Consider the following 26,508-nt stretch of genomic DNA (forward strand, 5'->3'; position numbering starts at 1 on the left):
CAAGGCTATTCATTCAAGATAGGGCAGGAATGACAGATCAAAATAATGATTCCACCAAAGTCTAGCTTGCTGGACTAGTGAGTTTATTGGCCTTACTTACATGAGTGAGGGGGTTTCTTACCAGTTCACTGAGAAAGTAGCTACATCATGAAAAAGTCTTACCTGAGCATGGTTGACAACTACCTGTAGTTGCTGAGATGGAACCCCAACCTCAGCCCTTTACCCTGTGTTTATGCTAGCACACTGTCAGATGACATACAACTTGGACAGAATATTGTACAACCAGGATGGGATGACAAAGGGAGTGGCTAGACTCTGGTAAGGATCACCTATGAGGAAACATGAACAGCTGGATTTTGTGAGTCTTTTATAGGTAATCACAGCTGTTCTGATTACGATGTTACATTTAAAGAGATCTCTGGACACTGGCTCACTTGCTCCCTTTAGGTGTAAGATGTTTTGATGAATGTGAGGAGATAGGCTAAAGACTTTATATTAAAGTGATACACACCAAATGCAGCCTTAACCAGAGAGTAGAAAACCCCTGAGAAGCACAAACTCCAAGAAGAATGTATGCACGTCGTAGGCTTTGCTCTGTAGATGTCTGTCAAGTATTCAGGGTAGCAAGACTGGTACACAGAATATTTCTGTAGTTCAGACACAGAGCACCTCACAGTCCGTCTTCATGAAAAAACAGGATTCTCTATCCACGGGCATGGGGATGGGGGATTGCCATAGCTTTGGCAGAAAAAAATATTTCAAATGAAGAAAGGAAGAGCTTTAAAATTCTACCCACCCATAGGTGGGGAGGAACTTGGAGGATAGTCAGAATTCATAATTAGAATATACTGTATGGAAATAATCTATTTTTCAATTAAAGAAAAGAAAGAAAGGAAGAAAGGGAGTATGCATCTGTTTTGGAAGCCTGTGTCCTCTGCACCATACTCTGTTCACATTCGTTATTGTATTAAAGATGTACACAGTTCAGATAACGATCAATCCCCCACATTTCAAAAGTGAAACATGGACACTGTTACATCTAGAAAAATCTATTTGTTTTCAAATTGACAGGTGGGTTTTACTGCCAGTTTGCAACAATCTGTCCTCCGGAACAGATTGTTTACTTTTAGAAGTCTAGTGGAGAGAGTAACTGAGGTCACAAAATACTCCTTGTAAGACCTACTCTAAGACCTTTTTCCAGTTTCTTCCTGCACAAAACTGAAGTAAATAAAACATTCCAGAAAAATATCATCTTCCCTGGAGTGGCTGTTATGGAGCTTACAACAGTAACTTCTTCCACATGCTACCAGCCATACCTGCAAGGGGAGTAGGGGACATCAACTGTGACTGACAATCCTCTTTCCCAGAATACTCCCTGTGTTGTTCATGGCAGGATGAAACCATCAGCACTCAAAGGCATAAAACCTTCCCAGAATTCCTTGGGGAACCTAGAAGCCAAACATAGAGCATAGGACTACCTGCCAGCGAGGAGGCCATTATAGTTTTGGAATTCATACTGGCGGTGGGCAATCCATTGGAGTATAGTCAACCTGCCAGTGACCACACCCTTAAACTGACAATTCCTACCCTAGCAATTAAAACTTTCAAAAGGGTCTAAGCTAGTGGTGGAGCTTATGATTCCTCCCCTCCATGCTAGAATGTTGACCGGTTTGTTCTTGTGCAAGCAACTACAGCTGTTGTGACTTCTTGAATGCATTGGTTCTTTTTCTTTCTTTTTTTTTTTTTTTAGTTCAAATTAGAAACAAGGTTGCTTCACATGTCAATCCCTTCTCCCTCTCCCTCCCCTCCCAACCCCCCAACAGCCCCCCACCTCATCCCCCCTCTGCTTGAGGGAGGGTAAGGCCCTCCATGGGGGTTCCCCAAAATCAGTCATTTGCTGACTTCTCCCTGACCTCCCTGATATGTCTACAATCCTCCCTCCTCTTCTTCCACAATGATCCCTGAGCTTTGGGAGGTGATACTGATGTCTATTTGTTCCTGAGCACTCTGCTGACACACGTTCTCTTTACATTGCACCTGTTGCTCTTGAAAAGACCTGTGTTCAGTTCCCAGCAACCACATAGTGACAAAAAATAGTAATTTTGGTTCTAGAGAATTCATATCCTTTTCTGGTCTCTACAGGCACTGTAGACACGTGATACACAGAAATGCATTCAGGTTAAAAACAACAACAACAACGAACTTATACATACAAAATAAAAATGAACAACCCTCAAAGAAAAATTTAGAAGGCAGTTTGATACTATTTTCATTTATCAGATAATAGTAATAGGTTTAACCTTGGAACCTATGAGCTCCCCAATCATGGGTTCTTGGTCGGATTTAGAGTAGCAGGTATGAGTTTCCTCCTGTGAACCATAAATGTCTAGTATTAATTACCCCTACTCCCAATCCTATCTCTGCCCTAAGCTCTCATTCTTTTCTCCCACTTAATCCCCTTCCATTACCCCCTTCCCCAACCCATATCACCTATGTTTTACCATCTCCTCTCCCATCTTCCTTCTCTCTCCCACCAATGGGTATTTTTCTAGTTTTCTGAATTCTATAGGTAGTCCAAGGTAAACACCCTAAGATACGCACATGAGTGCCGACCTGCGACATTTGTCTTTCTGGATCTGGGTTACTTCCCTCAAAATGATTATTTCCTGCTTTATTCATTTACCTGCAAATTTCATTTTCTTATAGCTGAATAAAATTCCATTGTATATAGGTACCTCATTTTCATTATCAACTCAAAATTGATGGGCATATAAGCTGTTTCTACATCCTAGCTATTGTGAATAAAGCAACCAGGAACATGAATGAGGATGTGTCTGTGTAGTAGAACATTTTGGCTATATCCCAAGGAGTTTATATATCCAAAGGACTATAACAGATCTGTTGCTATTTTGGGAGGAAATGGTGCACTGATTAAGGAAGAGACCATCAGGGAGGCAGGATGGTAGAATATATATAGTATGAAAGTAGAAGAGGAGACTAGCTGGGAAAATTAGAGAACTAATAGGGATTATAGGGGTGGGGCAAGAAGTACAGAGTGGGCAAGGGGGGGCGACACATCTAAGATGTTCTAATGACACATCTAAGACACTCTAGTGACACATGGAAGAAAATGCCATTGCATAAAAATGTCTTTCAAGCTTGGGCCCTCCCCCAAATGATGTGATGCACTTTGGGGGCCCTGTGGAGGGCCTCACTATCCCTGGGGAGGGGGGAGGGAGGGTTGGGGGTTGGTGGGGAGCAGGGGAGGATGGTAGGGCAAGGGAATGGGGGGATGGATATGTAAATAAGAGTGCTTCTAAAATAAAAAAGTAAAAGTGACTCCATGGTGGTGGTGGTGGGGAATGCAATAATAATAATAATAATAATAATGTCTTTCAAAAGACATTGTACAGCTTAGAACTCTTAGCAAGAAGCTTGCTTTTAACAGCTAAAGCATTAGAAATAGTGCTGTGTTTCTTGATTTATTTTCACTGATAGACGTGGAAAGCAGAAAAAGTTCAATCTTCCACTCAAGAAAACTAAACTCTCAGGTACCTCAGCAGCTAGAGGTAGTTTTTACTTTCCCGTTTCTTGTGGAAAGAAATGCCAGAGATTTTAGCAAATGCTTAAGAATGAATGGATAATTGGGTGGAGAGTGATTAGAATACTAGAGGGGTGGAGCTGGTGGGAACAGCCCTTCCTGAAAGGTTCAGGCATTATGCTGGCCTGCCCCTGTTACCTGGTGAAACAGGCAATACCCTGGTCAGCCCAAGGTTCCATGGGAACTAAGTCTCCAGGAAGGTGCAGAGGACCCCTTTAAAGATAGGCCTCTGCCCATTTAGACTCTCTGTCCCGCTCTCTGTTCCCGCTCTCTGTGCTACTCTGTCCCCCACCTATGCTCTCGCTCTGTCTCTCTATGGGGACCGGCCATGGCGGTCAGCCCTTTACCCTGTTCCTCTTCTTAGTCTCCCCATTCTGCCGGGCCTTATAATAAACTTATAGTCTTATGTCTCATGTCTCAGCATTTCTCTTTTCTTCTTTTTAAACAAAAGAATAACACTTCCCCCAGTGCCTGCTCTACAAGGTAGTGTGTTCTCTCATGAGGTGGTGTGCAGTAGCACACAGGAGCTCTTGCCAGGAATATTAAAGGCAATTCAGACACCAAAGGAGACAGGATAGAGTAAAAGGTTGCTTTAGTACGAGAACTTAGAACTCTAGGAAATACAGACGCAGGAATGTTACATGATAGATCCTAATTTTGGAGCTGAGATGTTTGTAGACTTTGATTTGTTCTAAAATCTCCCATCCTTTTCTGGGGATGCCAGATTAAAACTTCCCCTGCCTGCAGGCATCTGCCTGCTATGCTTCTCTCTGCCTTTGGGAGGCTCACAGAACACTGAGGTTTGACTGGCACAGGGACAAACCTTATGTAAGAAGTCCTTGGATTAGTTTATGGGTCTCTGTTATCTGAGAGTTGGGCAATGACTGTGCAAATTAGAGTGCAGAGAAGGTGGGTGTGGCTTACAGGTCCCTCCCACTAGACACCCAGAGAGCTCTTGGCAGGGGGTTTTCACCGGATTATTTTATGCAAATTGGCAGAGGAGGCAGGATTTCCGGGGTTGGTCTATAGCTGTGGGATAGGATCTGCATATTCCCTCCAAGCTCTGTCATTTCACTGTACCCTGGAGAGTGAGGTGCTGTCCTTTCATGATGTGGCTCTGCACTTTTGTCCTGACCTTTCTCACTGCTTGCCTGACTCAGGGTGAGTATGCTCGGATAAAAGTACTAGTTACACATTTGAATTCTTTGTCTTGGACCCTGTTTTATGAAGATGCATATGAGGAATGACAAAACAGGCCCAGTTTCTCTGAGGTGTTTGTCTTTTCTGTTTCAAACCTCGTAGTACGGGGGTGGGGGGGGGACGGGGCGGGCAGCAACATTCTGAGACCTTCAACTCCAGATCAGAGGCAGAGGAGGGCATAGATAACTTCCTACCCCTACAGGCGGAGTTAATTTATCTCCTAGTCTTAGTCTAGGTCTCACGGAGCATGGAGAGAAGACTAGCCAAAAGTATTGACAGCATAAACAGTAGTAACAAAATTCCCGGGGTGAATCCTAGCTCCATGTCCTGAGCTGTGCGGTTCTTGGGAAAGGTACTACTATATTTTGTAGTGTCCAGACTTGCCTGCTTCTAAAATAAAGATGACAACAACGTGGTCCTCATTTAACTTCATGAAAGTGAAATGAGTGGTTGTGTCCATAGCAGCCCAGGGTGTAGCCTTCTCTAGAGGAGATGTAGAAAAGGGCTGATTTAAAATGCAGTGTGTTTGTAGATAATTTGATATTAAAAAATCATACTGAGAGCAACAGGCCAATTAAAGGATGGTTTATTACTGAGGAAAAGGGTGCACCAATGTGTAAACAGAGCTTCAAATGTCAATGCAACAGGTATAGAAATCACATCCATGGTCGGTACAGGGGTCCAATGTGGGCTTCAGCAACCATCTATGCTTCTCTATGGAGAGAGACTGAGGTTTCCAAGGGAATATACTTACCCAACGTCTTCTGGAATCATGCCCAGCTCTGTCTCTCCTGCAGAATCTACCGCACGCTTTCCCATTAAGGGCAGTGGTAGGTACTGACATGTATAGACTTTATCTTCTCTCTGGTTGTGTGACGTTTTGAGAGGCTAGGAGTAGAGTGTGAAGCAGAATGAGAAAGGGTTCAAAGTCAGAGTTGAACATTCCTGTGCTGCTGTTTTCCTTGGCAATGACCACCTCATTTCCATCTTCAGGAAGTTCATCCAGGCTGTTTACAATTCCTGATTTTCATTTATAACAAAGCATTGATGACCCCCTATCTATCAAGGCTTTGGTGAGAAAAACTGTACAAGATTTGGAAGGTACATCTGTTATACACTAGGTGGTCACTATGCACACATTTCGTATTACATAGCTGGCAGCTTCTGCAGCCCCATTTATGCCTCTGTCTCATATGTCCACTTTTCTACTCAGGGCAATCTAGTTTCCACACACCTCAAGTGGGTGGCAAATGATCTTGAGTTAACATAGGCCACACCTAGTGACTGTAGCTCAGACTCTACCCTCCTTTCCAGAATTCTTGGCAACCTCTCTCCCCTTCTCCCTTGTGTCTCTAGTGCTGTGTCCTTCCTTCTGCTATGGTTCTTAGTCTCACAGTAGCTTTTTCATTTCTACACTGGTTCCCTAGGGTGCATGCATCCATGATGCGTACTCTCACTTTCAGGTGGATAACTAAGTGCCCATCACTGACCACTTTCCAGTACTGAAATGCCTCCAGCTCTCTTCATAATTCTTTCCTAATTATAAAATAGCATTCTAGTATATATGTGTTGGAGTCACACAAAATAGCAATGCTACTACCCATGGGTATTTCAACACAAACACTTGACAGGAAAGGTATCTCAGTGACTGGAAAGGTATCTCTGGTGACCTAAAAGCAAAGAGAACAAGCATGAGGTTTGTTATTACTAAACTAAGGCATGCACATGTTCCATTTTATTTCATTTAAAAGTATTTCTTTTATTTTTTTGAGATTATAATTATCACAAAATTTCTCCCTTCCCTCCCTGAAACCATACTATTTAACTCTCCTTGTTCTTTTTCAATTTCATAATCTCTTTTTTGTTAATTGTTCTACACACACACACACACACACACACACACACACACACACACACACACACACACGCACACACACACTCCTACATACATAAGTACAACTAGATCAGTCTGTGTAATATTACTGTTGTGTATGTTTTTAGAGCTGACTATTTGATATTTGATAACCAATTGATGTGCCTCTCCCTTGGGAAAACTATTTCTCCCATTCTTAGTATTCCATAGTTTCCTGTAGTTGTTTGTATAGGGTTGAGGCCTCCTGGCTCTCATATTTTTTTGTTTGAGAGTCTTCATACATGCATATAATGCATTTGGTATTTAGGTAGACTCCATTCCCTATCCCCTCTCTTCCAATTTCTCTTCTAATGCTATGAATATTTTTCTTCCCAGCCTCATTTACTTCTAAAAAAGAATAAGTTCACTAGGTCCCATTAACTACTGTCAGTACATACATGGGTGTAGGACCATATATGGGAGCATGAGTAGCAGCCTCTCAGGACCCACATTCCTAGAGAAACCTGGCTAGTCCTCTCCTAACAGTCATCAATTTCCAGTGGTGCCTCAGCTAGAAGTGGGCCTTTGTGATGCCTCCCTTATCCACACCTGTGTGGTTGAGTGACGAAGAGAAGACTAGGGCGTGGTTTACTGATGGTTCTGCACATGATGCATGTGCCACCCAGAAGTGGACGGATGCAGCGTATTACAGCCCCTATCTGGGACAACCCTGAAAGATACTAGTGAAAGGAAATCTCCATAGTAGGCAGAACTTTGGACAGTACACATGGTATTACAGTTCGCTTAAAGAAAGAAATGGCTAGATCTGTGATTGTTCACTGGTTCAATGGTGGTCAGCAACTTGGAAAGAGTATGATTGTAAAAAGTTGTCCTTATCCTTATTTCACATGAGATTAAATGGAACCTTATAGGATTCAGTTGACTTATTCAAGGTCACATGCCTAGAAAGTGACAAACCCTACCTGGAAATGACCTTTCTCTTCTGATGTGGCCTCATTTTCTCCATCTTACACAGGGCACCCACCCTCACCACCCATAGTGGACACGGTTCATGGCAAAGTCCTGGGGAAGTATGTGAGCTTAGAAGGATTCACACAGCCTGTGGCCATCTTCCTTGGAGTCCCCTTTGCCAAGCCTCCTCTTGGATCTCTGAGGTTTGCTCCACCACAGTCTGCAGAGCCCTGGAGCTTCGTGAAGAATGCCACCTCCTATCCTCCTATGTAAGCCTCTGGGGTGATCCTTAGTCTCTTTAATTGGAGGTGTCTCTCTCAGTGTGGTGTAGGAATGACTCAAAGCAATCTTCTGATTGGCTATACTTTCTTTTTAAATTTTAATCAGTTTTCTATTATTGAAAATAGATTTTGATTCAATATATTCTGATTATGGTTTCCCCTATTCTGAGTCCTCCTAGCTACTCCTCATCTCCTTTTTCCTCTAGATGCACAGCCTTTCTGTCTAAACAAACATCTATGGAATAGTAGCAAAGTACAGTAAGACAAAACCGAAACAAACAATTTGGAAGAGGACAAAACAAACATAATAAAAAAAGGCAAAGAAAAAACCTGAGTAGCACCTATAGATACAGAGACACGCGTTCATACAGAGGAATTCAACAAAAACAAAACTGGAAGCTATAATATGATTTCATTTGAACAGTAGTATGGAAACCTAATAGAGCAGAAGCTTCCTAAAGTATATACATATATAAAGGGGATGTAAATGAAATTGCCACGTAATGGGAGACAGAGCCCAACTAGACATCTCTCATAACCAAATAAAGACTCCAGTTCTAAGAAGGTTACAGTTACTCAAGTTGTTCTCTAAAAGGTCCAATGTGAACTGCAAAGCAACCCAGGCTATTTGTTTCTCTCCACAAGCTGATAAGAAGACCCTATTGCTGAACACAATACCCACATAATTCACTGAACATGGAGAAGTTGAGATGGTGCCTACATAGAGCCCTCACACCCTTTCAGACTAGTGTTCCTGGTAGTGGAAGGTGCTCTGCACACTCTCAAAGGAGAAACGTAAACACCAACCCAGCTACAAATGCTTCCATACAGTGGTGATCTGCCTGCAGGATATTTTGGTACAAAGGTGGCACAAAGCTTGTGGGAGTGAATAAGCAAGGTCTGATTTGATTTAATGTTCACTCATAAGATGGAACCCATAGCCAACACTACTTGGGTGGCCAAGAACCAGAGACTAGATAGCCCAGGGACTTAGGGTAAAATCAAATACTACTGTTCCATTAAAGGAATGTAGCAGTGAAATTATTCCTAATGGCATTCTGTTGTACTCATAGATCAGTGCTGTTTGCTCAGCCATCATCAGCAAAGCTTCCTCCTGTAGCAGACAGGAACAAATACAGAGACCTACAGCCAGCCAATTTGCAGAGAGTGAGAGACTTTGGAACACTCAACCCTAAATGGAATGTCTCCATCAAAACCTTCCCCTCAGAGCTCAGGGAACTCTGTGGAAGAGGAGGTGGAAAAAGTAGAAGAGCCAGAGAGAACTGAGGACACCAAGGCTACAAGGCTTTCAAAAACTGACACACATATGAACTGACAGAGATTGTGGCAGCATGAACAGGACCTGAACAGGCCTACACCAGATGTGGTCCTACAGTTGAGAGAAGTGGACACACCCCATCCCTAACCCTGAAGCTATCTCCAATCACTAGCTGTTTACAAATGAAAAAGCAGTCTTAGGGGTAGGCTCCATGCTCATAGTAGATGGCCAGCAGCAAATGGACTCAAGGTTCTTTGTCTCATAGTGTTTTTGTCAGAGATTTTTAAATTTTATTTTAATCTTACAGGACCTATATATGAAGAAGACCTCAATCAATGGCATCTTTTGGAGAGTCTTTGTCTCCTATATGAACTCAACAACGTCTTTGGAGGTTCTTTGGCTGTGCTTTCTCATGGCATCCTTAAGAACACTCTAGTACCTGAAAGGCATCCCAGTACTGTCACTGCCTTCTGGATCCTGTTATTTAGAAGATTCTTACTGAGCCAGATATATTCTAGATTCTCAAACCCCACCAGGAAACAAAAAATGATTCCTACTCTCATGGGCACAGCAAATAAATTAACAAAGCAATTGTATATCATTATAGAATGTGCTAAATGTTTTATAAATGCTCACTGTATCAGGCAGGGGATATATCTCCTCATGTTATTAATTCTTGAACCATGGCGTTACTTGGGGGCAGAGTATGTAAGGGTATAAAGAATAAGTGTCTAGTTACTATGACACAACCTGGGCAATGTCTGCATTGACCTTGTCAGTATATTCAGTATAGAAGCCTAAAGGAAACAGGTGGTCCCATAGCCACCTCCAGGGCACCCAAGGTACCTACAAGTGTCAGTTCAGGTATTTCCTCCTTAACAATGCTTCTGAGGATTTAGGGTCCTACCTGCTTTTCTTTTTAAAACATTTGCTCTTTTTATGTTCTTATTGCAAATGAAATACTATGGACATATTTCAGAAAAACTCAGGGAAGCAAAGGCAAAAATGAAAATCACATACATTTCAGTAGCCTAGCTGTTCACTTTGATATATGTCCATTTTTATCTGTTGTATACCTTCAACTTTAAAATGAATCATGAATACAATGCTACTCTACACAATTGAGTATTACCCCAATATTTATTAATAGTTATATTTAATTGGGTATGTAACTTACTGATCTAGTGTCTTATTTGTGGACATTGAGTTATTTTTTAATCTCAGCATCATAAAGGATGCTTTAATAAAAGTGTAATAGGTAAATCATTACACACAATGAAAAATGACCTAGGACAAATCCTAAGAAGTGACATTTCTGAGCCAGAATATCTATGTAACTTTCATTTAATTTATTTCTAGAAATTCCCATATATATAAATTTTCTTTCCATAGAAATATGAAAAAAGCCACCCCAAAATCATTGCCAAGTATTAAATGTACTGAAAGAATGATTTTGTCTATTGAACAAACACAGTAGCAATCACAATAAAAAATGTGACTTGGCATGTCTCTAAATACCAGTAAAGTTAATCTCTTCACCCATTTGGAACTCTGAATTTCTCTTCCTAGTCTGATGAATATTATGCCTCTTGTTCTTGGTGGTCTTGGGAAACTTCCTCAATTATTGGTGCTGGATGTACTCTTCCCACCATGTCAGGGGACACCTGTGTCACCCTGTTATTCTGGTTGATGAAAGTGTAGAAAGGACTTGATTGAAGAACATGGACACCCTGCACGCCACTCTACAAAGCCTAGAATAAAGAAGAATTCTGTCTAGAGACTATAGGAACTCTCTTCTTTTAGGGAAGTTCAGCACACAAGCATATCATTCCTGAGCCTAGAACATCCCCGATTCTCTGAGATAGGAAGAAGTGCAAGCTCATTCTCCCTGTTCAGTTAGAAGGCATCTATAGAACCATGGGGTTACCTTCAGGAGCCCCAGAGACTGTTGTAGGCACTGATCCTTCATTAGCAAGTGCAAACTCACATACCAAGGAAGGTTGACCCTCAGAGAACATGTCCAGCTTCAACCTGGTATAACTTGGGTATTCTCTCTCCTTCCCAGGTGCTCCCAAGACCCAGCAGCAGGGCAGATGCTCTCAGCACTCTTCACCAACAGAAAGGAGACCATTCCTCTCACGTTTTCTGAAGACTGTCTCTACCTGAATATTTACACTCCTGCCGACTTGACAAAGAGCAGCAGGCTGCCGGTAAGCATGGAAACCACTGGTCCAGACGTGTGGGTTCCAGCATCTAACTGTTCTGTGTCACTGGAAGGGGATGAGAGAAGCTGCAGGCAGGAGTACTACAGACAAGGACTGAGTCACAGGCCCAAAGATGTCAGACTTTGATGGCGGTTGCCCTGCATTTGAGATATACATCTTAATCTTCCAAGCTCTCTCACACTAAAAGTAATGTGACTAGTAATAATGATCAGTCTGAATCGTTATGATAAGAATTTGATCTCCAGAGTAGGTGTAGGTTAATTTTCACGAGGCTCAAAGCTGAATGTGAAGAAAAAAATTGATCAGTCCATGTGATCCCTTTGATTTAATTACGTATTCAATATAGTCCTAATACATAGGGGGCTTTGGTAGATACTGTTAGTGTGCAAAGAAAAGAAAATTTTTTGATCTTCAAGAATTTGCAATTCTTGATAAATATGACAATTAAGAAATGATTCGTAATGACAGTCAGATTAATATGTTTCTAATGTTATATTAGAAACAAAACATAATTTTATCATTAAATTTGAGCACATCATTCCTGAGCCTGGAACATCCCAAGGCTCTGAGACAGGAAGAAGTGCAAGCTCGTTCTCCCTGTTTAGAGTTAGAAGACATCTATAGAACCATGGGGTTACCTTCAGGAGCCCCAGAGACTGTCTTAGGCACTGATTCTTCATTGCCTTGTAAGAGTCATCGAATGAGGCAGGAGAGGTGGCTCAGCAGTTCATAGTATGTACTGTTCTTCAGAAGATGTGAAGCAGGAGCCCAGCACCCACCTCAGGAGGCTCACGAAGGCCTGTAACTCCCTCTCTAGACACCTGCGTTTACTCACACAACCCTTCCCTTTACACACACACACACACACACACACATACTCTAGAATGAAATGAGCCTATAAACAATGGAGTGTGTTCCAAACAATTACACAGCTAGAAACAGCAGTCTAGCAGTGAAAATCCTCTTTTTAGTGTGGTTCTAAGTGAGAAAATTAGGATGTTTTCACTCAAAAGCAATGATGAAAATTCAGGTGAAAAAAGTAAAATTTTGGCTAAAGCATACAATGCATAGAGGTGATATTCCAGTACCTTCTACAACATGAGGTGTGAGGCTTCTTTAATGTACTTTGTATCATGTAAGGAATTGTATATATCACACAGCTCTATGCTTTCTGATACAGAAACACAAGCTCTTCATATGATTCGTAATGTGATACACATCAGGCATTTTTCTTAAGTCTCAAAACACCTTTCATGTGATCCCTTTTAAAAATATGTATTGATTGACTGTTTGAGACTTTCATGCATGGATACAATGTATTTTATTGTACTCACACCCAGTCACCCCTTGATGTCTTCTCAAATCCTCTTCCACATCTTGCTCCACCTCATATATAATACATATGAAAAGTGCCCCTCTGTGGGTTCATACCATCACCTGAACAAGAAGACTGTAACAAGTCATGAGTACATTGCACTGAGTCAAATTAGTGCTGTTTGTGTGTTCAACCCATGCAATAGTTACCATAAGAGAAACTGAGGCAGGGAGCTAGTACACACAATGCACAGACCGGGCAATAGCATGGTTCTTTAAACCTGTACTCTTTGATACTGACTTTAGAAATCAGTTGGAATGTCATCTTTGTACCCACAGTACATGTGACAATTTTTGTTGGCCTGTGACAACGCTGTGAGAATAACACCCTGGGGCAATCTCATAAGCACTCTCTTTTGTCTTTTGCCAGTAATGCTGGATTTTTTTAATTTAGATTATTTCCATCAGTAATTGTCTTTAGTTAAGTGCTGAGCTAGAATTTCCCATGTAAATGAAAGGCCAGTGATGGGACAAGCTGCCTTTTGTAGGCCAAAGTTGAGCTGAGCCTAAACTGGAAGGGAGAGAGGGAGAGAAGAATTCCTTCCTGTGGCTGTGTGATGGGTGCTGGTGTCCTTTGGGTGATGCCTTCCTGAGCCACAACTTCAACATCAGTGTCAACACTGAATGAACTCTATGGTCTTCCCCACTTTGCTACCTACGACTTATGTAGTTATTTTCTCCTTGTCCAGGTGATGGTGTGGATCCATGGAGGTGGACTGGTGGATGGGGCATCCACATATGATGGATTGCCCCTCTCAGCTCATGAAAACGTGGTTGTAGTGACCATTCAGTATCGCCTGGGCATCTGGGGCTTCTTCAGGTGAGGTACCCAACATTGTAACTTACACATTAGTCCCTGTGTCAGTCTGTCTTCTGTTACTGTATCAAAAGGCATGGGATGAAGGATTACATAGAATTCTAACTCACCTAGCTTTGAATTTGAGATGCTGCAAGCTCAAGATTGTATGTTTTTTATCAAATGAGACATTGTTGGGAGACTTTGGCTGTGTCACAACATGGTACATAAACAGATATGAAAGCTGAGCAATCAGAAAGGTCACAGTTCACATGGTGGGGTAAGTATCCAAAAGAGGGGACCAATGTTCCTTCAGAAAATTAACTCATTCTCTGGGGCACAATCAGGGTCACAAGAGAACTATATCAATTCCTTTCCAGGACTGCATCTACAGTGACCAAATAACCTTACACTGAGCCTCAACTTTCATAGGTCCCTTCACTGACTAATAATGCTACAACATAGACCAGGACATGGGAACTGAACCTTTGGTAGGCAAGCCATTTGCAAATCCTAATGATCAATACAAATCCTTCTCCAACCTTAGTCAAAGAACCATGTGTCTAGATTAATATTGTTATAGCCATCTCGTCTAGATTTACTATTTTAATACACAGGGCTCAGTATGCTCTGTGAGACATTCCTCTACACAATGTTTCTGTGTTGCTTGTAATGATACTTGTAAAAGTCTTTGCCAGTGCCCATAGCACCATCCCACCTGCTCCCACACCAGCTACACTCACATTTCTGTTCCTGTGGCCCTGGGGCCTTTGTAACTATGCATCTCCTACTGCAGCTCCCTCTTCCAATACTTTCAAGACCACATGCTCATTTTATCCAGATCTCTACTAAATTCCACTGCCTCATGGGGTCTTTTCTGGCTATGCAATCTGAAATACCATGCTACAGTCCCACCCTGCCACCTCATCTCCTATTTTAGACCTAATTTCATTTTTCACACTAGCTTTTCCCATATTCATTTCTTCTATTGGTCTATGGACTTCATCTGGAGTCAGCTGCAGTTAGGGATTTTATATGTTTATTTTCAGATGAGCCTTAGCATTTAGACCTAAGTTGTGTGCACAGAAGGTGGTATCTGAGTACCTAGTACCTGGATTATGAATGCAGGAACCATTATAGAACATCATTGTAGGGTGAGTGGCGGGTGAATGCTCCTGTTGGTAGCATCGAGTCCAGCCTTATTTCAGAGAACACACTAAGAGCTCTAGTTTACCTCTGGTGTTCAGAGCACAGCCATGGCATCTCTGCTCCAACTTACCATTGTCTTACAGCACACAGGATGAACACAGCCGGGGAAACTGGGGTCATTTGGACCAGGTGGCTGCACTGCACTGGGTTCAAGACAACATTGCCAATTTTGGAGGGGACCCAGGCTCTGTGACCATCTTTGGAGAGTCAGCAGGAGGTGCAAGTGTCTCTGTTCTTGTAAGTGTTTCTAACTCCATAGAGCACCAGATAATCCAGGTGAATGGCTGCCTTAAAAAGAGCACATGACAGGGAACCCACAGACACAGCTGACCTGAGAACTTGGAAACTCATGGACTCTGGACCATGAGTTAGGGAGCCTGCATGGGACGGACCATGGCCCTCTGCATGTGACAGTTGTATAGCTTGCACTGTTTGTAAGGCTCCTAGAAGTGAGATCAAGATCTGCCTCTGGCACTTAGTTGGCTTTTGGAAACCTATTTGCTATGCTGGTTTACCTTGCCCAGCCCTGATACAGAGGGAGGAGCTTGGTCCTACCTTAACTCGATGTGCCATGCTTTGTTCAAGCCTATGGGAAATCTGCCCTTTTTTGAATGGTGACAGAAGAAGAGTGGATGGGACAGGAGTAGGTGAGTGGGGTGGGGGAAGAGAGGAGGGCGGGGAAACTGCAGTCAGTATGTAAAATAAATGAAAAAAAAGTTGATTTTTAAAAAAGAGCATTGTGAACCAAGCTTGTAGAAACTTATGAACTCTAGACCTACAACTGTGGAGACTCCAAGGGACCGAACCAGGCCCTCCATATGTGGGAGACAGTAGTGCAGCTTGGACTAGCAAAGGGGCCCCTGGCAGTAGGACCATGATATAAACATGGTACATGAGCTAGCCTGTTGGAGCTCACTCCCAATGATGGGATGCCATGCTCAGTTTTAATGCATGGGAGAGGGGCTTGGCCCTGCCCCAACCTATTGTTAAAGTGAAACACAATAAATGCAGATCACTATGGAGTCAGAGAAATTTTGATGAGCAGATGCTTATTATCAAAGTACTCACGCAACGGAGTCAGTCTGGCACCACCAGGCAGGTCAGTGAACAAAGAGAGCCACCTGCGTGTGACCCTCATATTTAAGGTCTTGCTACATCACTCTGACCATGCCCAAGTGTGCATGGTCTGTGTCACCTGTGCCAGCCCCCAAGAGGGCGTGGCTAACATTTCCCCTACATATTGTGACAGACTATGTTGACTCTTCATGGGAGCCCTTACCCTGGGGGTAGAATGGGAGGAGGTGAGACGGGGTAGGAGGAGGTGTGGGAGGGAGAAATGTGGTTGGAATGTGAAATGAAGTTAAAAAATAAAAAATAATGGCAAAAAGGAGCATGTGAAAGAGCCCTAAGGGCAAGTAAGTTACTGACTTCGTCTGTGTGCGTAAACTTTCGTCCTCCCAGGTGTTATCTCCCCTGGCCAAGAACCTCTTCCACAGGGCCATTTCCCAGAGCAGTGTGATCCTTAATCCTTGCCTGTTTGGAAGAGATGCCAGACCCATAGCTGAGGTATGTGTCACCTTAGCTCCTGAGCCCTTTACTCTGTTCTCCCGAGATCTCAAGGGTCTTTCTTGCTGTGGGATTCAGCTGAGATGCTCAAAGGATCCCGGAAGGAGAGAATGGCTGTGCGGGAAGGGCTACTGTTTTAAGGGACCCACTACACTTCATGTTATTTAGTCCTCCAGCCATTCTGCCCACGTTTTAGTGTATAGAAGACACGGTCCTTTCTCTCCTGTGCCTATCACCTGATCATCACCCTCAATTGCAGGTGGAGAGAGTAAGGCATGAAGAGGTTGAAAGATTTGTCTAAGAAAACAATGTGTCAGAGTTGGGTTCTGAAACCAAATAATGAAATCCAAACAGCCTCTGTAACCACACTTGACTTTGAGAACACGAAGTCCTCCTTGTGTTCCTGGGGATAGAAACTGTATCCATTTGATCGGGCACCAGAGGCATAGAGATTATATAATAAGAACCAGTCCATGTTCTGCTCAGTAACAGGGGTTGTTACACTCTGGGACTCAGCTCCTGGATTTGGGGGTATAGAATACTGTCAGCAGCCATCTGTTGCCTTAGGATTTAGGAAATGGAAGAACCCACTGTCTACATGGAGGGAGAGACTGGATATGCTCTTGACCCCCTGATGTCTTACAGAGAGTGGCTGCTCTTGCTGGCTGTAAAACCACCACCTCAGCTGCCATGGTTCACTGCCTGCGCCAGAAGACAGAGGACGAACTCTTGGAAATCACAAAGAAAATGGTAGGTGTGTCCTGCATAACTGTATAACTGGCTCAAGGTTTCATTTGTTCAACTATGCTCTGGCTTTATATCCCCTTAAACAATTTCTTGCCTCATAGAACTGTCAACCTTCTGTCTACATTGAGATTTTTCATTGCTTTCTTGTTATGAAATACTTCCAATATAAAAAAGTCCAATAATAACATGATTAGAAATTACAGGACAGATTCCCCTGCTTATTAAAGCATAATATTTTGAGAAATGGCATACTGTGTGAGGAACTCACAAGTGAGACATCCCAGACTGACTTACCCTGGAGCTGGGTTCTGGGAGGGGTGCAGTTTATAATAAAACCAGTGAGATGTTAGGGTTTTGGGAGGTGGGAGTGGTCAAATGACCAGTCTGCCCATGGGGACTGTCTGGAGCCAAGAGCACCTTTCACTAGAGAGTGACTGACTCCTTATACTCTAAGTGTGGTCTTCACACCTCCCATTGGTAAGAAAGGACAACTTAACCATATTCTTAACCACAAGTGTAGTTGGTAGTGGATAGAGCTCAAGAATTTGTTGCAGTTAAATGGAAAGCACCATAATGGTTTGTTTGCGTGAGGTTTTCACATTTAGTGATTTTACACTGCAGTGATTTGATTTAGGATCTTCCTGTGTCAAGTGTTAGGCAAGAAGTGGTTGTAGATCAAGAATTTGAGCTGAGTAAAATGAGGAGAATCCGTGTGCATGTGGTATGTTCATTCTCTCCATGTGTTCATAACTTCTGATCACATAACCTTTACATGATGTGTGGGGGCCACTGGGCTGTGTACTCCTTTCTAGCTAGTCTGATTGCTGCACACACCTTACAAGTGGTGTAGATCATGTTTACTTCCATTGTGTTAATGCCATCATAGTTCTTTCGTATACATTGCTGTGTGTGGTGATGCATTAAAATATGTTCTCAAAAAACACCATAATACTTTGTTTTCTAACTTTGTCATTCTTTACATAGATTCGTAGCTGTTTCTTTTAACTTAATTTTCTGCAGTTGCTTCTTTTTTATTTTTATAATTGTAATTAGACCAATTTTAAATAAGAAACAAGCTTCTTTTACATGTCAACCCCAGTTCCCTCTCCCTCCCCTCCTCCCCTGCTCCCCATTGAACCCCTATCCCAACCCCTTTCTGCTCCCCAGGGAGGGTGAGGCCTTCCATGGGGATCTTCAAAGTCTGTCATATCATTTGGAGCAGGGCCTAGGCCATTCCCCATGTGTCTAGGCTGAGAGAGTGACCCTCTATGTGTAGTGGGTGCCTGAAGTCCATTTGTGTACTATCGATAAATACTGATCCACTACCAGAAGGCCCATAGATTGCTCAGACCTCCAAACTGACATCCTTGTTCAGAGGGTCTGGATCACACCTATGCTGGTTTCCCAGCTATCAGTGTGGGGTCCATGAGCTCCCTCTTCTTCAGGTGAGCTGTTTCTGAGGGTCTCTCCAGCCTGGTCTTGACCCATTTGCTCATCACTCCTCCCTCTCTGCAACTGGATTCCAGAGTTCAGCTCTGTATTTAGCTGTGGGTGTCTGGTTATTTCCATCAGCTACTGGATGAAGGCTCTAGGATGGCATATAAGGTAGTCATCAATCTCATTGTCAGAGAAGGGCATTTAAGGTAGCCTCTCAACTATTGCTTAGATTGTTAGTTGGGGTCAAACTTGTAGATCTCTGGACATTTCCCTAATACCAGAATTCTCTTTAAACCTATAATGGCTCCTTCTATTATGGTATCTCTTTTCTTGCTCTCCTCTATTCTTCCCCTGACTAGATCTTCCTGCTCTTTCATGTCCTCTTCTTCCCCCCTTTTCTCCCCTTCTCTTTTTTTTAGTTCCTTCTCCCCTCCTCCGATGCTCCCAATTAGCTTAGGAGATCTTGTCCCTTTCCCCTTCTCTGGGGGACCATGTATGTCTCTCATAGGGCCCTCCTTGTTTCCTAGCTTCTCTGGCAGTGTGGATTGTAGGCTGGTAATCCTTTGCTGTATGTCTAAAATCCATATATGAGTGAGTCCATACCATTTTTGTCTTTTTGTAACTGGGTTACCTCACTCAGGATGGTTTCTTCGAGTTCCATCCATTTTCTGTGAATTTCAAGATTCCATTGTTTTTTCTGCTGAGTAGTACTCCACTGTGTAAATGTACCACATTTTCTCTATCCATTCTTCAATTGAGGGGCATCTAGGTTGTTTCCAGGTTCTGGCTATAACAAATAATGCTTCTATGAACATTGTTGAACAGATGTCCTTGTTGTATGAATGTGCATCTTTTGGGTATATGCTTAAGAGTGGAATTGCTGGATCTTGTGATAGAATGTTTTCCTTTCTCCACATCCTCTCCAGCATAAACTGTCATTGGTGTTTCTGATTTTAGCCATTCTGACAAGAGTAAGATTTTATCTCAGAGTTGTTTTTATTTGCATTTCCCTGAGGACCAAGGATGTTGAGCACTTTCTTACGTGTATTTAAGCCATTTTAGATTTCTACATTTAGAATTGTCTATTTAGTTCTATATCCCAGATTAGTTGGTGTTTTGGTGGCTAGCTTCTTGAGTCCTTTGTATATTTTGAAGATCAGCCCTCAGTCAGATGTGGGTTTGGTGAATATCTTTTCCCATTATGTGGGCTGCCGTTTTGTTTTGTTGACAAAAGCGTCTCAGTTTCAAGAGGTCCCATTTATTAATTGTGGATCTGAGTGTCTATGCTACTGGTGTTATATTCAGGAAGTGGTCTCCTGTACCAATTCTTTCCAGGATATCACCTACTTTCTCTTTTAAGAGGTTCAGTGTGGCTAGATTTATGCTGAAGTCTGAAACATCATAACATTTTAATGGTATCATTTTCATATTTTTAAGACATACAGTGTTCCCTATTCCCACGTATAACTATCAACCTGAATTTTGGGGGATAAGACATGCAACAGAAGATGTTTAAGGAAAGTGACATAATGTATGTTGGTTGGTGTAGAGACTAAATTCACAGCATACTCGTAATGCAGTTTTCTAGATTTCCCAAGATAATTAAAGTTCTAGGATTTCCATCAATCTCCCTACTAATTCATCTGTGAACTCTCTGTTCATCTTTATAAGTGAATCCTGTTCACCTTTATCATCAGTCTAGTAGAGATCCATATAAAATTTTCAATTAATCCCTTTTCAATCTATTCATTATCCATGAGTCATTCAATCTCTACCTATATAGCTTCATCCAGACCTCCAAAACAATAGCCTGTTCTATACCTACCTCTTATTTTTATCTGCATTTTAAATGAATCTAACTAAATAAACTAATCTTGTATTGGTTAGCTACATTTATACTTCCATCTGCTGTCTGTGTGTCCATCCATTTATGGTCCAAACAGAGGGGACCTGAAGGGAGACATGAGAATATAAACCAAATGCTTTTCTGATCACAAAAAAGAAATTCTCAGTGTGTAATGAGTTTAAAAGTGAGTGTGCAGTTTTGGGGGTTTTCTCATCTCACATTAGAACAGCCTTCAAGGAAAGAAATATGTTGTACAGAATTTTTGCATAATTGAAATGCCCTGGAACAAATGGCTTAGAATGTGGCTGGATTTAGATGCTCTGGATGTACTGTTGGGGATGTAAGTATCTCCATTCCTTAGCTTCCCGTTTTTATTTGAGGTAGGGTGTGGGAACATTATCTGTCAACTAGTTTGCTTAGAAGGTTAAAGGCCTTAGAATTCTAGACTAATACTCTATATGCTTGGGAGGCACCTGTACTAAACAATTAGCAGTAATTCTTAAGGTCCACTCAGTTTTACCAAGAACTCTGATTTACATGAGGCAAACTGTAGAGAGGGGATATGTCAGGAGCAGAAAAACCAACTAGGAAGTTGCATTACTGCATTAATCCAGGCAAGGCATCTGCTGGCCACAATGCTCTGAGTCAAATGCAGTTCCTGGGGCAGAAGTGAAGAGGGAGAAAGGTACAGGTGAAACTGAGGGGAAAATGCTGTTCTGTTGCCCATCCCAGCTGTAGTCTTAGCTTTGCTCTGGGCACTAGGTACCCCCTACCACTGCCTTGACCTGATGACTGTACACTCCAGGGGAGACATCAGCATGCTGATCTGGAAAGAACAGATGAGTGGGAGAGGGGAAGAGATGGTAAGCATAGGCAGAGGCTCTAGGTGTCCTCCCCGTGCTCTGGAGACCCTGAGTGGGCCTGTCTCTTGACTGTAACTGCCCCTCAGCCTGCTGCATCCTCTGCCCAGACCCTGAGGACCCACCATAGGGTCCTCTAATTCTGGGTCCTGCCAGTGAAGAATCAGGAGAAAGAACCTCTTATCTTTGGGTGAAACTCAAAGGATCTAGTTTTGTTTAAGGGAAGTTCCTCACCCAATTTCTCTGACGTTTTCTCCACAGAAGTTTGGTGCTCTTGATTTTCTTGGAGACCCCAGAGAGGTAAGGGCCTTTCCTTTCTATATTATAAACATTGGGTCTGACCAATACTTTCATACATTTAAAAATTATTTTCTTAAGCTCCAAATTTTACTGTGATCTATTTTGAAGGTATATATTTTAAGCAAGGCCCCATTGAACCCCAAGGAAAGAACTGGCCTTTGTAGAAACCTATTGTTCCTTATATGTATTCTGTTCAGGCTCAGAAAGGGAAAGTCACTTGCTTGGGTAATACAGGCATGGCAACCAGGGGCAGGGTGGCCTGGTTCCCAGTTCAGTGCATCTGATCAGCAACTGTGCCCCCTATAATCACCTATCACCCTCCAGCGGACATTTCCTGCTTCTAATATGACACTGTGAGAGAAAGATGTACCAGACCTTTCAAAGGGCTGAGATGACTCGCTTAGAGTCCAGGAGCCTTCACTGAAGAACACAATTTTCATGGGATGACAAAGGCCTGATGCATGAGAGTAGACCAGTGCTGAGAGTACTGCCCTCCTCCCAGCATCCAGAATGCACTAGTGGTGCTCAGTTGCTGGAATTTCTTGTCCCACCAGGTCGCACTGCTGCTTCAGCCCCAAATAAACACACAGAGACACTATAAAGTATTAAACTATTAGCATATGGCTAAGGATTCTTGCTGGCTAGCTCTCTCTTAATTATTAACCCATAATTACTAATCTATGCATTTCTACATGGCCTTATCTTACCTGAGAATGCCTGGCACATCCCAGTCTCTACATGGTATCTCCTTGCAGTGTCTCTCTCTGCCTACCTTTCCCAGAATCCTCTTCATGCCCTTGTCCCACCTATCTTCCTGCCTCTATTAGCCAAACAGTGTTTTATTCATCAACCAGTAAGAGAAACATATATACAGAAGGACATCCCCCATCAGTGCTCCTCCTATCCCCCTGTCCTTCCACCTCCTAGCACTGACCAGGATCTGGTGACATTAGGTATGTAGCATCTCCAGCCTTGTCTTTTCTGTTCCCTTCCTGGGAAATCCCTGTTCTTACTATGTAGAAGGAAGAGTTTAGGAGCTGGGACATGGCAGTGAAATACACAAGATTTTCTACTTTCTTAGAAACTTTTCTTCTAGTGGGACATGGTATCAGGAAAATAAATTAGTAAATTGGGTTTTGTATCTGGCAGTGGAAGAGGAGAGAGAGTTGGTGAGTGTGTTGTGTAAAGAGCACATGCAGGTTATGGCTTGAAGAGTCAAGTCCTGCTGGAGGGAAACAAAAGCAACTATCTGAAAGCTAGAAACCTTTCCCTATATCTGCAAAGGCCTGCTGCAGAAGGATAGTGTGTTTGAAGTAGAGGAAGTCAGCACAGACAAGCTTGAATCTAGGGAGGTATGAGATGGGGTTGGCTGTTGAAAGACTCAGGTTGTGATTCAGCATGAGAGGGGGTTATCCAAAAGGGTCTGGATGGAGCAGTAACATGTGTTGAGTTTGCAAACATCCCTTTGATTCCTGTGGCAATAGGTTATAGAGGAAAGGCAGGAGAGGCCCTGAGACCTGCTAGTGGCCACTGTGTGACCACAGTATAGGCAAGGGATTCTGGTATATTATCTCAGATCATGGCAGGATGGAAGCAATAAGCAGTAGGTATGGCAGCAGGAGCCTGAAGCTTAGAGTTCACAGCTTGAAATGCAAGCATGAAGTAGATAGTGTTAGAAGTGATGAGGCTTTAAGCTCTCAAATCTCCTTGCAGCTGACGTTCTCCCTTCAGCAAGGCCACAACTTTTAAAGCTCCCTAAACAGTGCCACAAACTGGAGACAAAGTATTCAATTAGAGAACACTTAAACCACCCACACACAATTGTACATCATTTACAAATTATAATATATATAATTACAAATTATATGTAATTTGTATACATATGCAAACTTGCATATAATTTATTACACACACACACACACACACACACACACACACACACACACACACCTTACTTTGCTTAAGACCAATACCCATCCCCTGCTAGTAATGTTTTTGGCTCCCCTGTCACAGTTCTGTTTTCAGCAACTCATAGACTCGCCCCAATTTAGGACTCTGACTTCCTGGGGCCACAATCATGTGAGTCTGTGTTCTGGCCAAAGCTTTGATACAAGTAGAAAGTGGATTCTGATGTTACCTGGAGAAGGGTAATCACAGACATTGTGCTTTTCTCTTCCATAGAGCTACCCTTTCCTGCCCACTGTGATTGATGGAGTGGTGCTGCCAAAGACACCAGAAGAGATCCTGGCTGAGAAGAGCTTCAACACTGTCCCCTACATGGTGGGCATCAACAAGCAAGAGTTTGGCTGGAGCATGCCAATGGTGAGAACATACATGTCTCTTAGTGGTACCCATGCAGCCTCAGCCCATTCAACCCACCTTTGTTTCTATGCATTCATTCTAGTCACAGTCTCCAACCAGCCCAGAGAAAGTCACCGCTGTCATGTTTCCATGGAAACATTCTCCAGAATAGCCCAACTGTCCTCTGGGAACGACCCTGGAAAACCTTCTCCCTAAATACTATCTTTCCTTAAGGAATCCTAAAATTGCCAAGCTGGGGGGGGGGTCTGTAGAGATGACAGTGATGCAGATGGACTAACAAGGGGCATCTAGGGAACAGAAGGAGCTGGAAAATCAAGATGAAGCACTGTAGCTTCCACCTTGGACCTGAACTATTGGGTTGTATAGATTTCCATGGGTGTTCCCAGTACTTCATTATTGAGAGCCATAAAAGTCACTTCAGATTGAATTAAAGTTGGCTCTAGAAGGTAAGAAGGATTGGTGTTTTTCCTCTCTCAAAGGAAAACTCAGACATTGACTAAACCAGTAAAATGCATATTATTTCAAAGAGTTTTGCAGTGAGTTCAGATTCCTGAAGGAGATTTCAAGGCTGAGATAAGCTCCGAGAGACACTGTGGTAGCAGTGAATTGGTGTCTGCAGTTACTGAATTTAATTCACAATCAATTACCAGGAACAAATTCCCTTCTCATGTTAGGATGCAAAGATGTAAATTGAAGTATGGGCCTCACCAAATTGAGTTCTACATTTTCCATGGTGACTAAAAAGGAGATCAGGTGTTATCTGTCCAAATGTTCACATTTTCAGAAGGTTAAAGTATTGCAAGCCAATTTTCTCTCAAGTTCTTGAGAAAATACTGTTGCTGAGGAAACTCTGTCTCATGGGGCAGAGAAAGAATTGGTGATCACAAGAGAGGGCTCAGGCCAGTCGACCTATCACTAAGTTCAGGCTAGAGACAGATTAACTCCAGTTGAGTTTCCTGAGCTTTCCCAGGTAGGCACTGAGAAGACACTAGTGTCATGCTAGGGCTCTGGATGGCCTTTAGCTGCTGGAAGCTGTACAAGAATAGGATCAAGTTTATAAGAACAGACATTTGGATAGGATCTAGACACACAGAAGTTTCTGCAGCTCTATCTGCAAAAGAATTGCAGAGGTCATCAATGAAACTCAGACATATGGTTGACTTGACTCTGGCTTCCACAGATACTTGAGATGTAGGTCAAGGATTGTGTCCTTCCAGTACTTCCAACACCATCCTAGCCTGAATACCACTCATTCTCTGAAAGATTATTGTGAGTTTGTATTATATAAATTATATATAGTCTAGATGGATGGCACTCTATAATAGCTAATATACATAATATATGTGATATGTGCATTCTCTTTAAATATGAAATTTCATATCTAACAAGGCCTGGTAAAGGAGCTTACTTCTATATTAGTTTGGTTGTTTGAACTTTTGGTTCCCCCTGTTAATTTCACATGATTCACAAATGTTAATCCTTGCATTTAACAGATGATAGGCTTTCCACTTTCTGAAGACAAACTGGACCAGAAAAGGACCACTTCCCTTCTTTGGCAGTCTTACCCGATCCTTGTAAGAATTTAGCGAATCATGGGACTCGTCTGAGAAACAAAGAATTGTGGGTTCCTGCCTCCAAACACACCAACTCAGTGGCTAAAAGTACTTATATCTGTGTTTCTGCTCCTGTTTTCTGGTTTGCATACTTTAGTACAATGAAAAAAATTCATTTGTCACTTGTTGCTTAAGAATTCCAGTATTTCCAGGATGTATTGTTGAGAAAAAGATTCCTTTTGAAAGCTAGCAAAAGTTGGAGTCTATCCCCAGCAAAGACCAGCATATCTAGGGGTTCTGTGGGTAATTGTTGGGAGGCAAAGCAGACAGGTAGGCACCACAATCTTTACAAATTTGGGGTGCATTGCCTTCTGACACATGGGCTGCTACTTTCTGTAAGTCACTGGATGTTCTGGGCTCTGATAAGCTAAAGAAAAAGTTACTGACAAGCAAATCTCATGAGTCATGTCTTTTCCATCCCCTTTCCTAAAATACTTTTCTCTGATCACTTTCTGGTCCATTTTAGAACATCTCTGAGAGTCTGATTCCAGCAGCCATTGAGAAGTATTTATCAGGGACAGACAACCCCATCAGAAAGAAAGACCTTCTCCTGGACTTAATGGGAGATGTAATGTTTGGTGTACCATCTGTGATTGTGTCTCGTGGCCACAGAGGTGAGTCTCTGGTGTTGTTTGGGAGGAAGATACAGACTCACCAGCTAGGCCTCCAACACATCCACTGCTGAAAGTCAGGCCTCAAAAAATGGTTCCCTATGACCTGCAATCTTTAGTTTCACTTCTGCCAGGAGGAGTCTATGAGAAAAGTGTTTGCAAGCAGTTTAATCTAGGAGATAGTCCCATAGAACATTATAGGGGGTAAAGGAACACTTAACAAAGATAGAAGCCAACCTAGTGACCACCTTAGATATTGCAGCTTATTGATGATTATCGAGTATTGCTTGCTGTGTGCACTCAAAGATGATCCCTAGTCCGTAAGGCTAAGATTTCTTTATTCAGATAAACACCAGCCCAAACGCAAGCCAGAGCATGCCCAGAGGCCGAAAGCTAGTGTGGCCAGAGAGAAGGGGC

General features: G+C 42.5%; 1 protein-coding gene across 3 annotated transcripts in view; it reads left to right on the forward strand.

The window, feature by feature from the left end:
• The first annotated feature begins 4,605 nt into the window (after window positions 1-4,605).
• Window positions 4,606-26,508, forward strand: part of LOC100769432 (liver carboxylesterase 1) — a 33,731-nt gene continuing 11,828 nt past the window's right edge. For 2 of the 3 annotated variants that reach the window (XR_003483399.2, XM_027405609.2), the window contains exons 1-11: window positions 4,606-4,762; window positions 7,690-7,894; window positions 11,251-11,395; window positions 13,474-13,604; window positions 14,873-15,026; window positions 16,251-16,355; window positions 17,001-17,105; window positions 21,507-21,545; window positions 23,727-23,867; window positions 25,361-25,441; window positions 25,947-26,094. Coding sequence is in view for 2 of the 3 variants with exons in the window: in XM_027405609.2 (XP_027261410.1) it covers window positions 4,708-4,762; window positions 7,690-7,894; window positions 11,251-11,395; window positions 13,474-13,604; window positions 14,873-15,026; window positions 16,251-16,355; window positions 17,001-17,105; window positions 21,507-21,545; window positions 23,727-23,867; window positions 25,361-25,441; window positions 25,947-26,094 (1,309 nt within the window). In the remaining variant the exon portion in view is untranslated. The remainder of the gene's footprint in view (window positions 4,763-7,689; window positions 7,895-11,250; window positions 11,396-13,473; window positions 13,605-14,872; window positions 15,027-16,250; window positions 16,356-17,000; window positions 17,106-21,506; window positions 21,546-23,726; window positions 23,868-25,360; window positions 25,442-25,946; window positions 26,095-26,508) is intronic. The other variant, XM_027405610.2, reaches the window with a different exon arrangement.

The sequence above is a fragment of the Cricetulus griseus genome, chromosome 3, assembly GCF_003668045.3.
Source record: "Cricetulus griseus strain 17A/GY chromosome 3, alternate assembly CriGri-PICRH-1.0, whole genome shotgun sequence".
Classification (NCBI taxonomy): domain Eukaryota; kingdom Metazoa; phylum Chordata; class Mammalia; order Rodentia; family Cricetidae; genus Cricetulus; species Cricetulus griseus.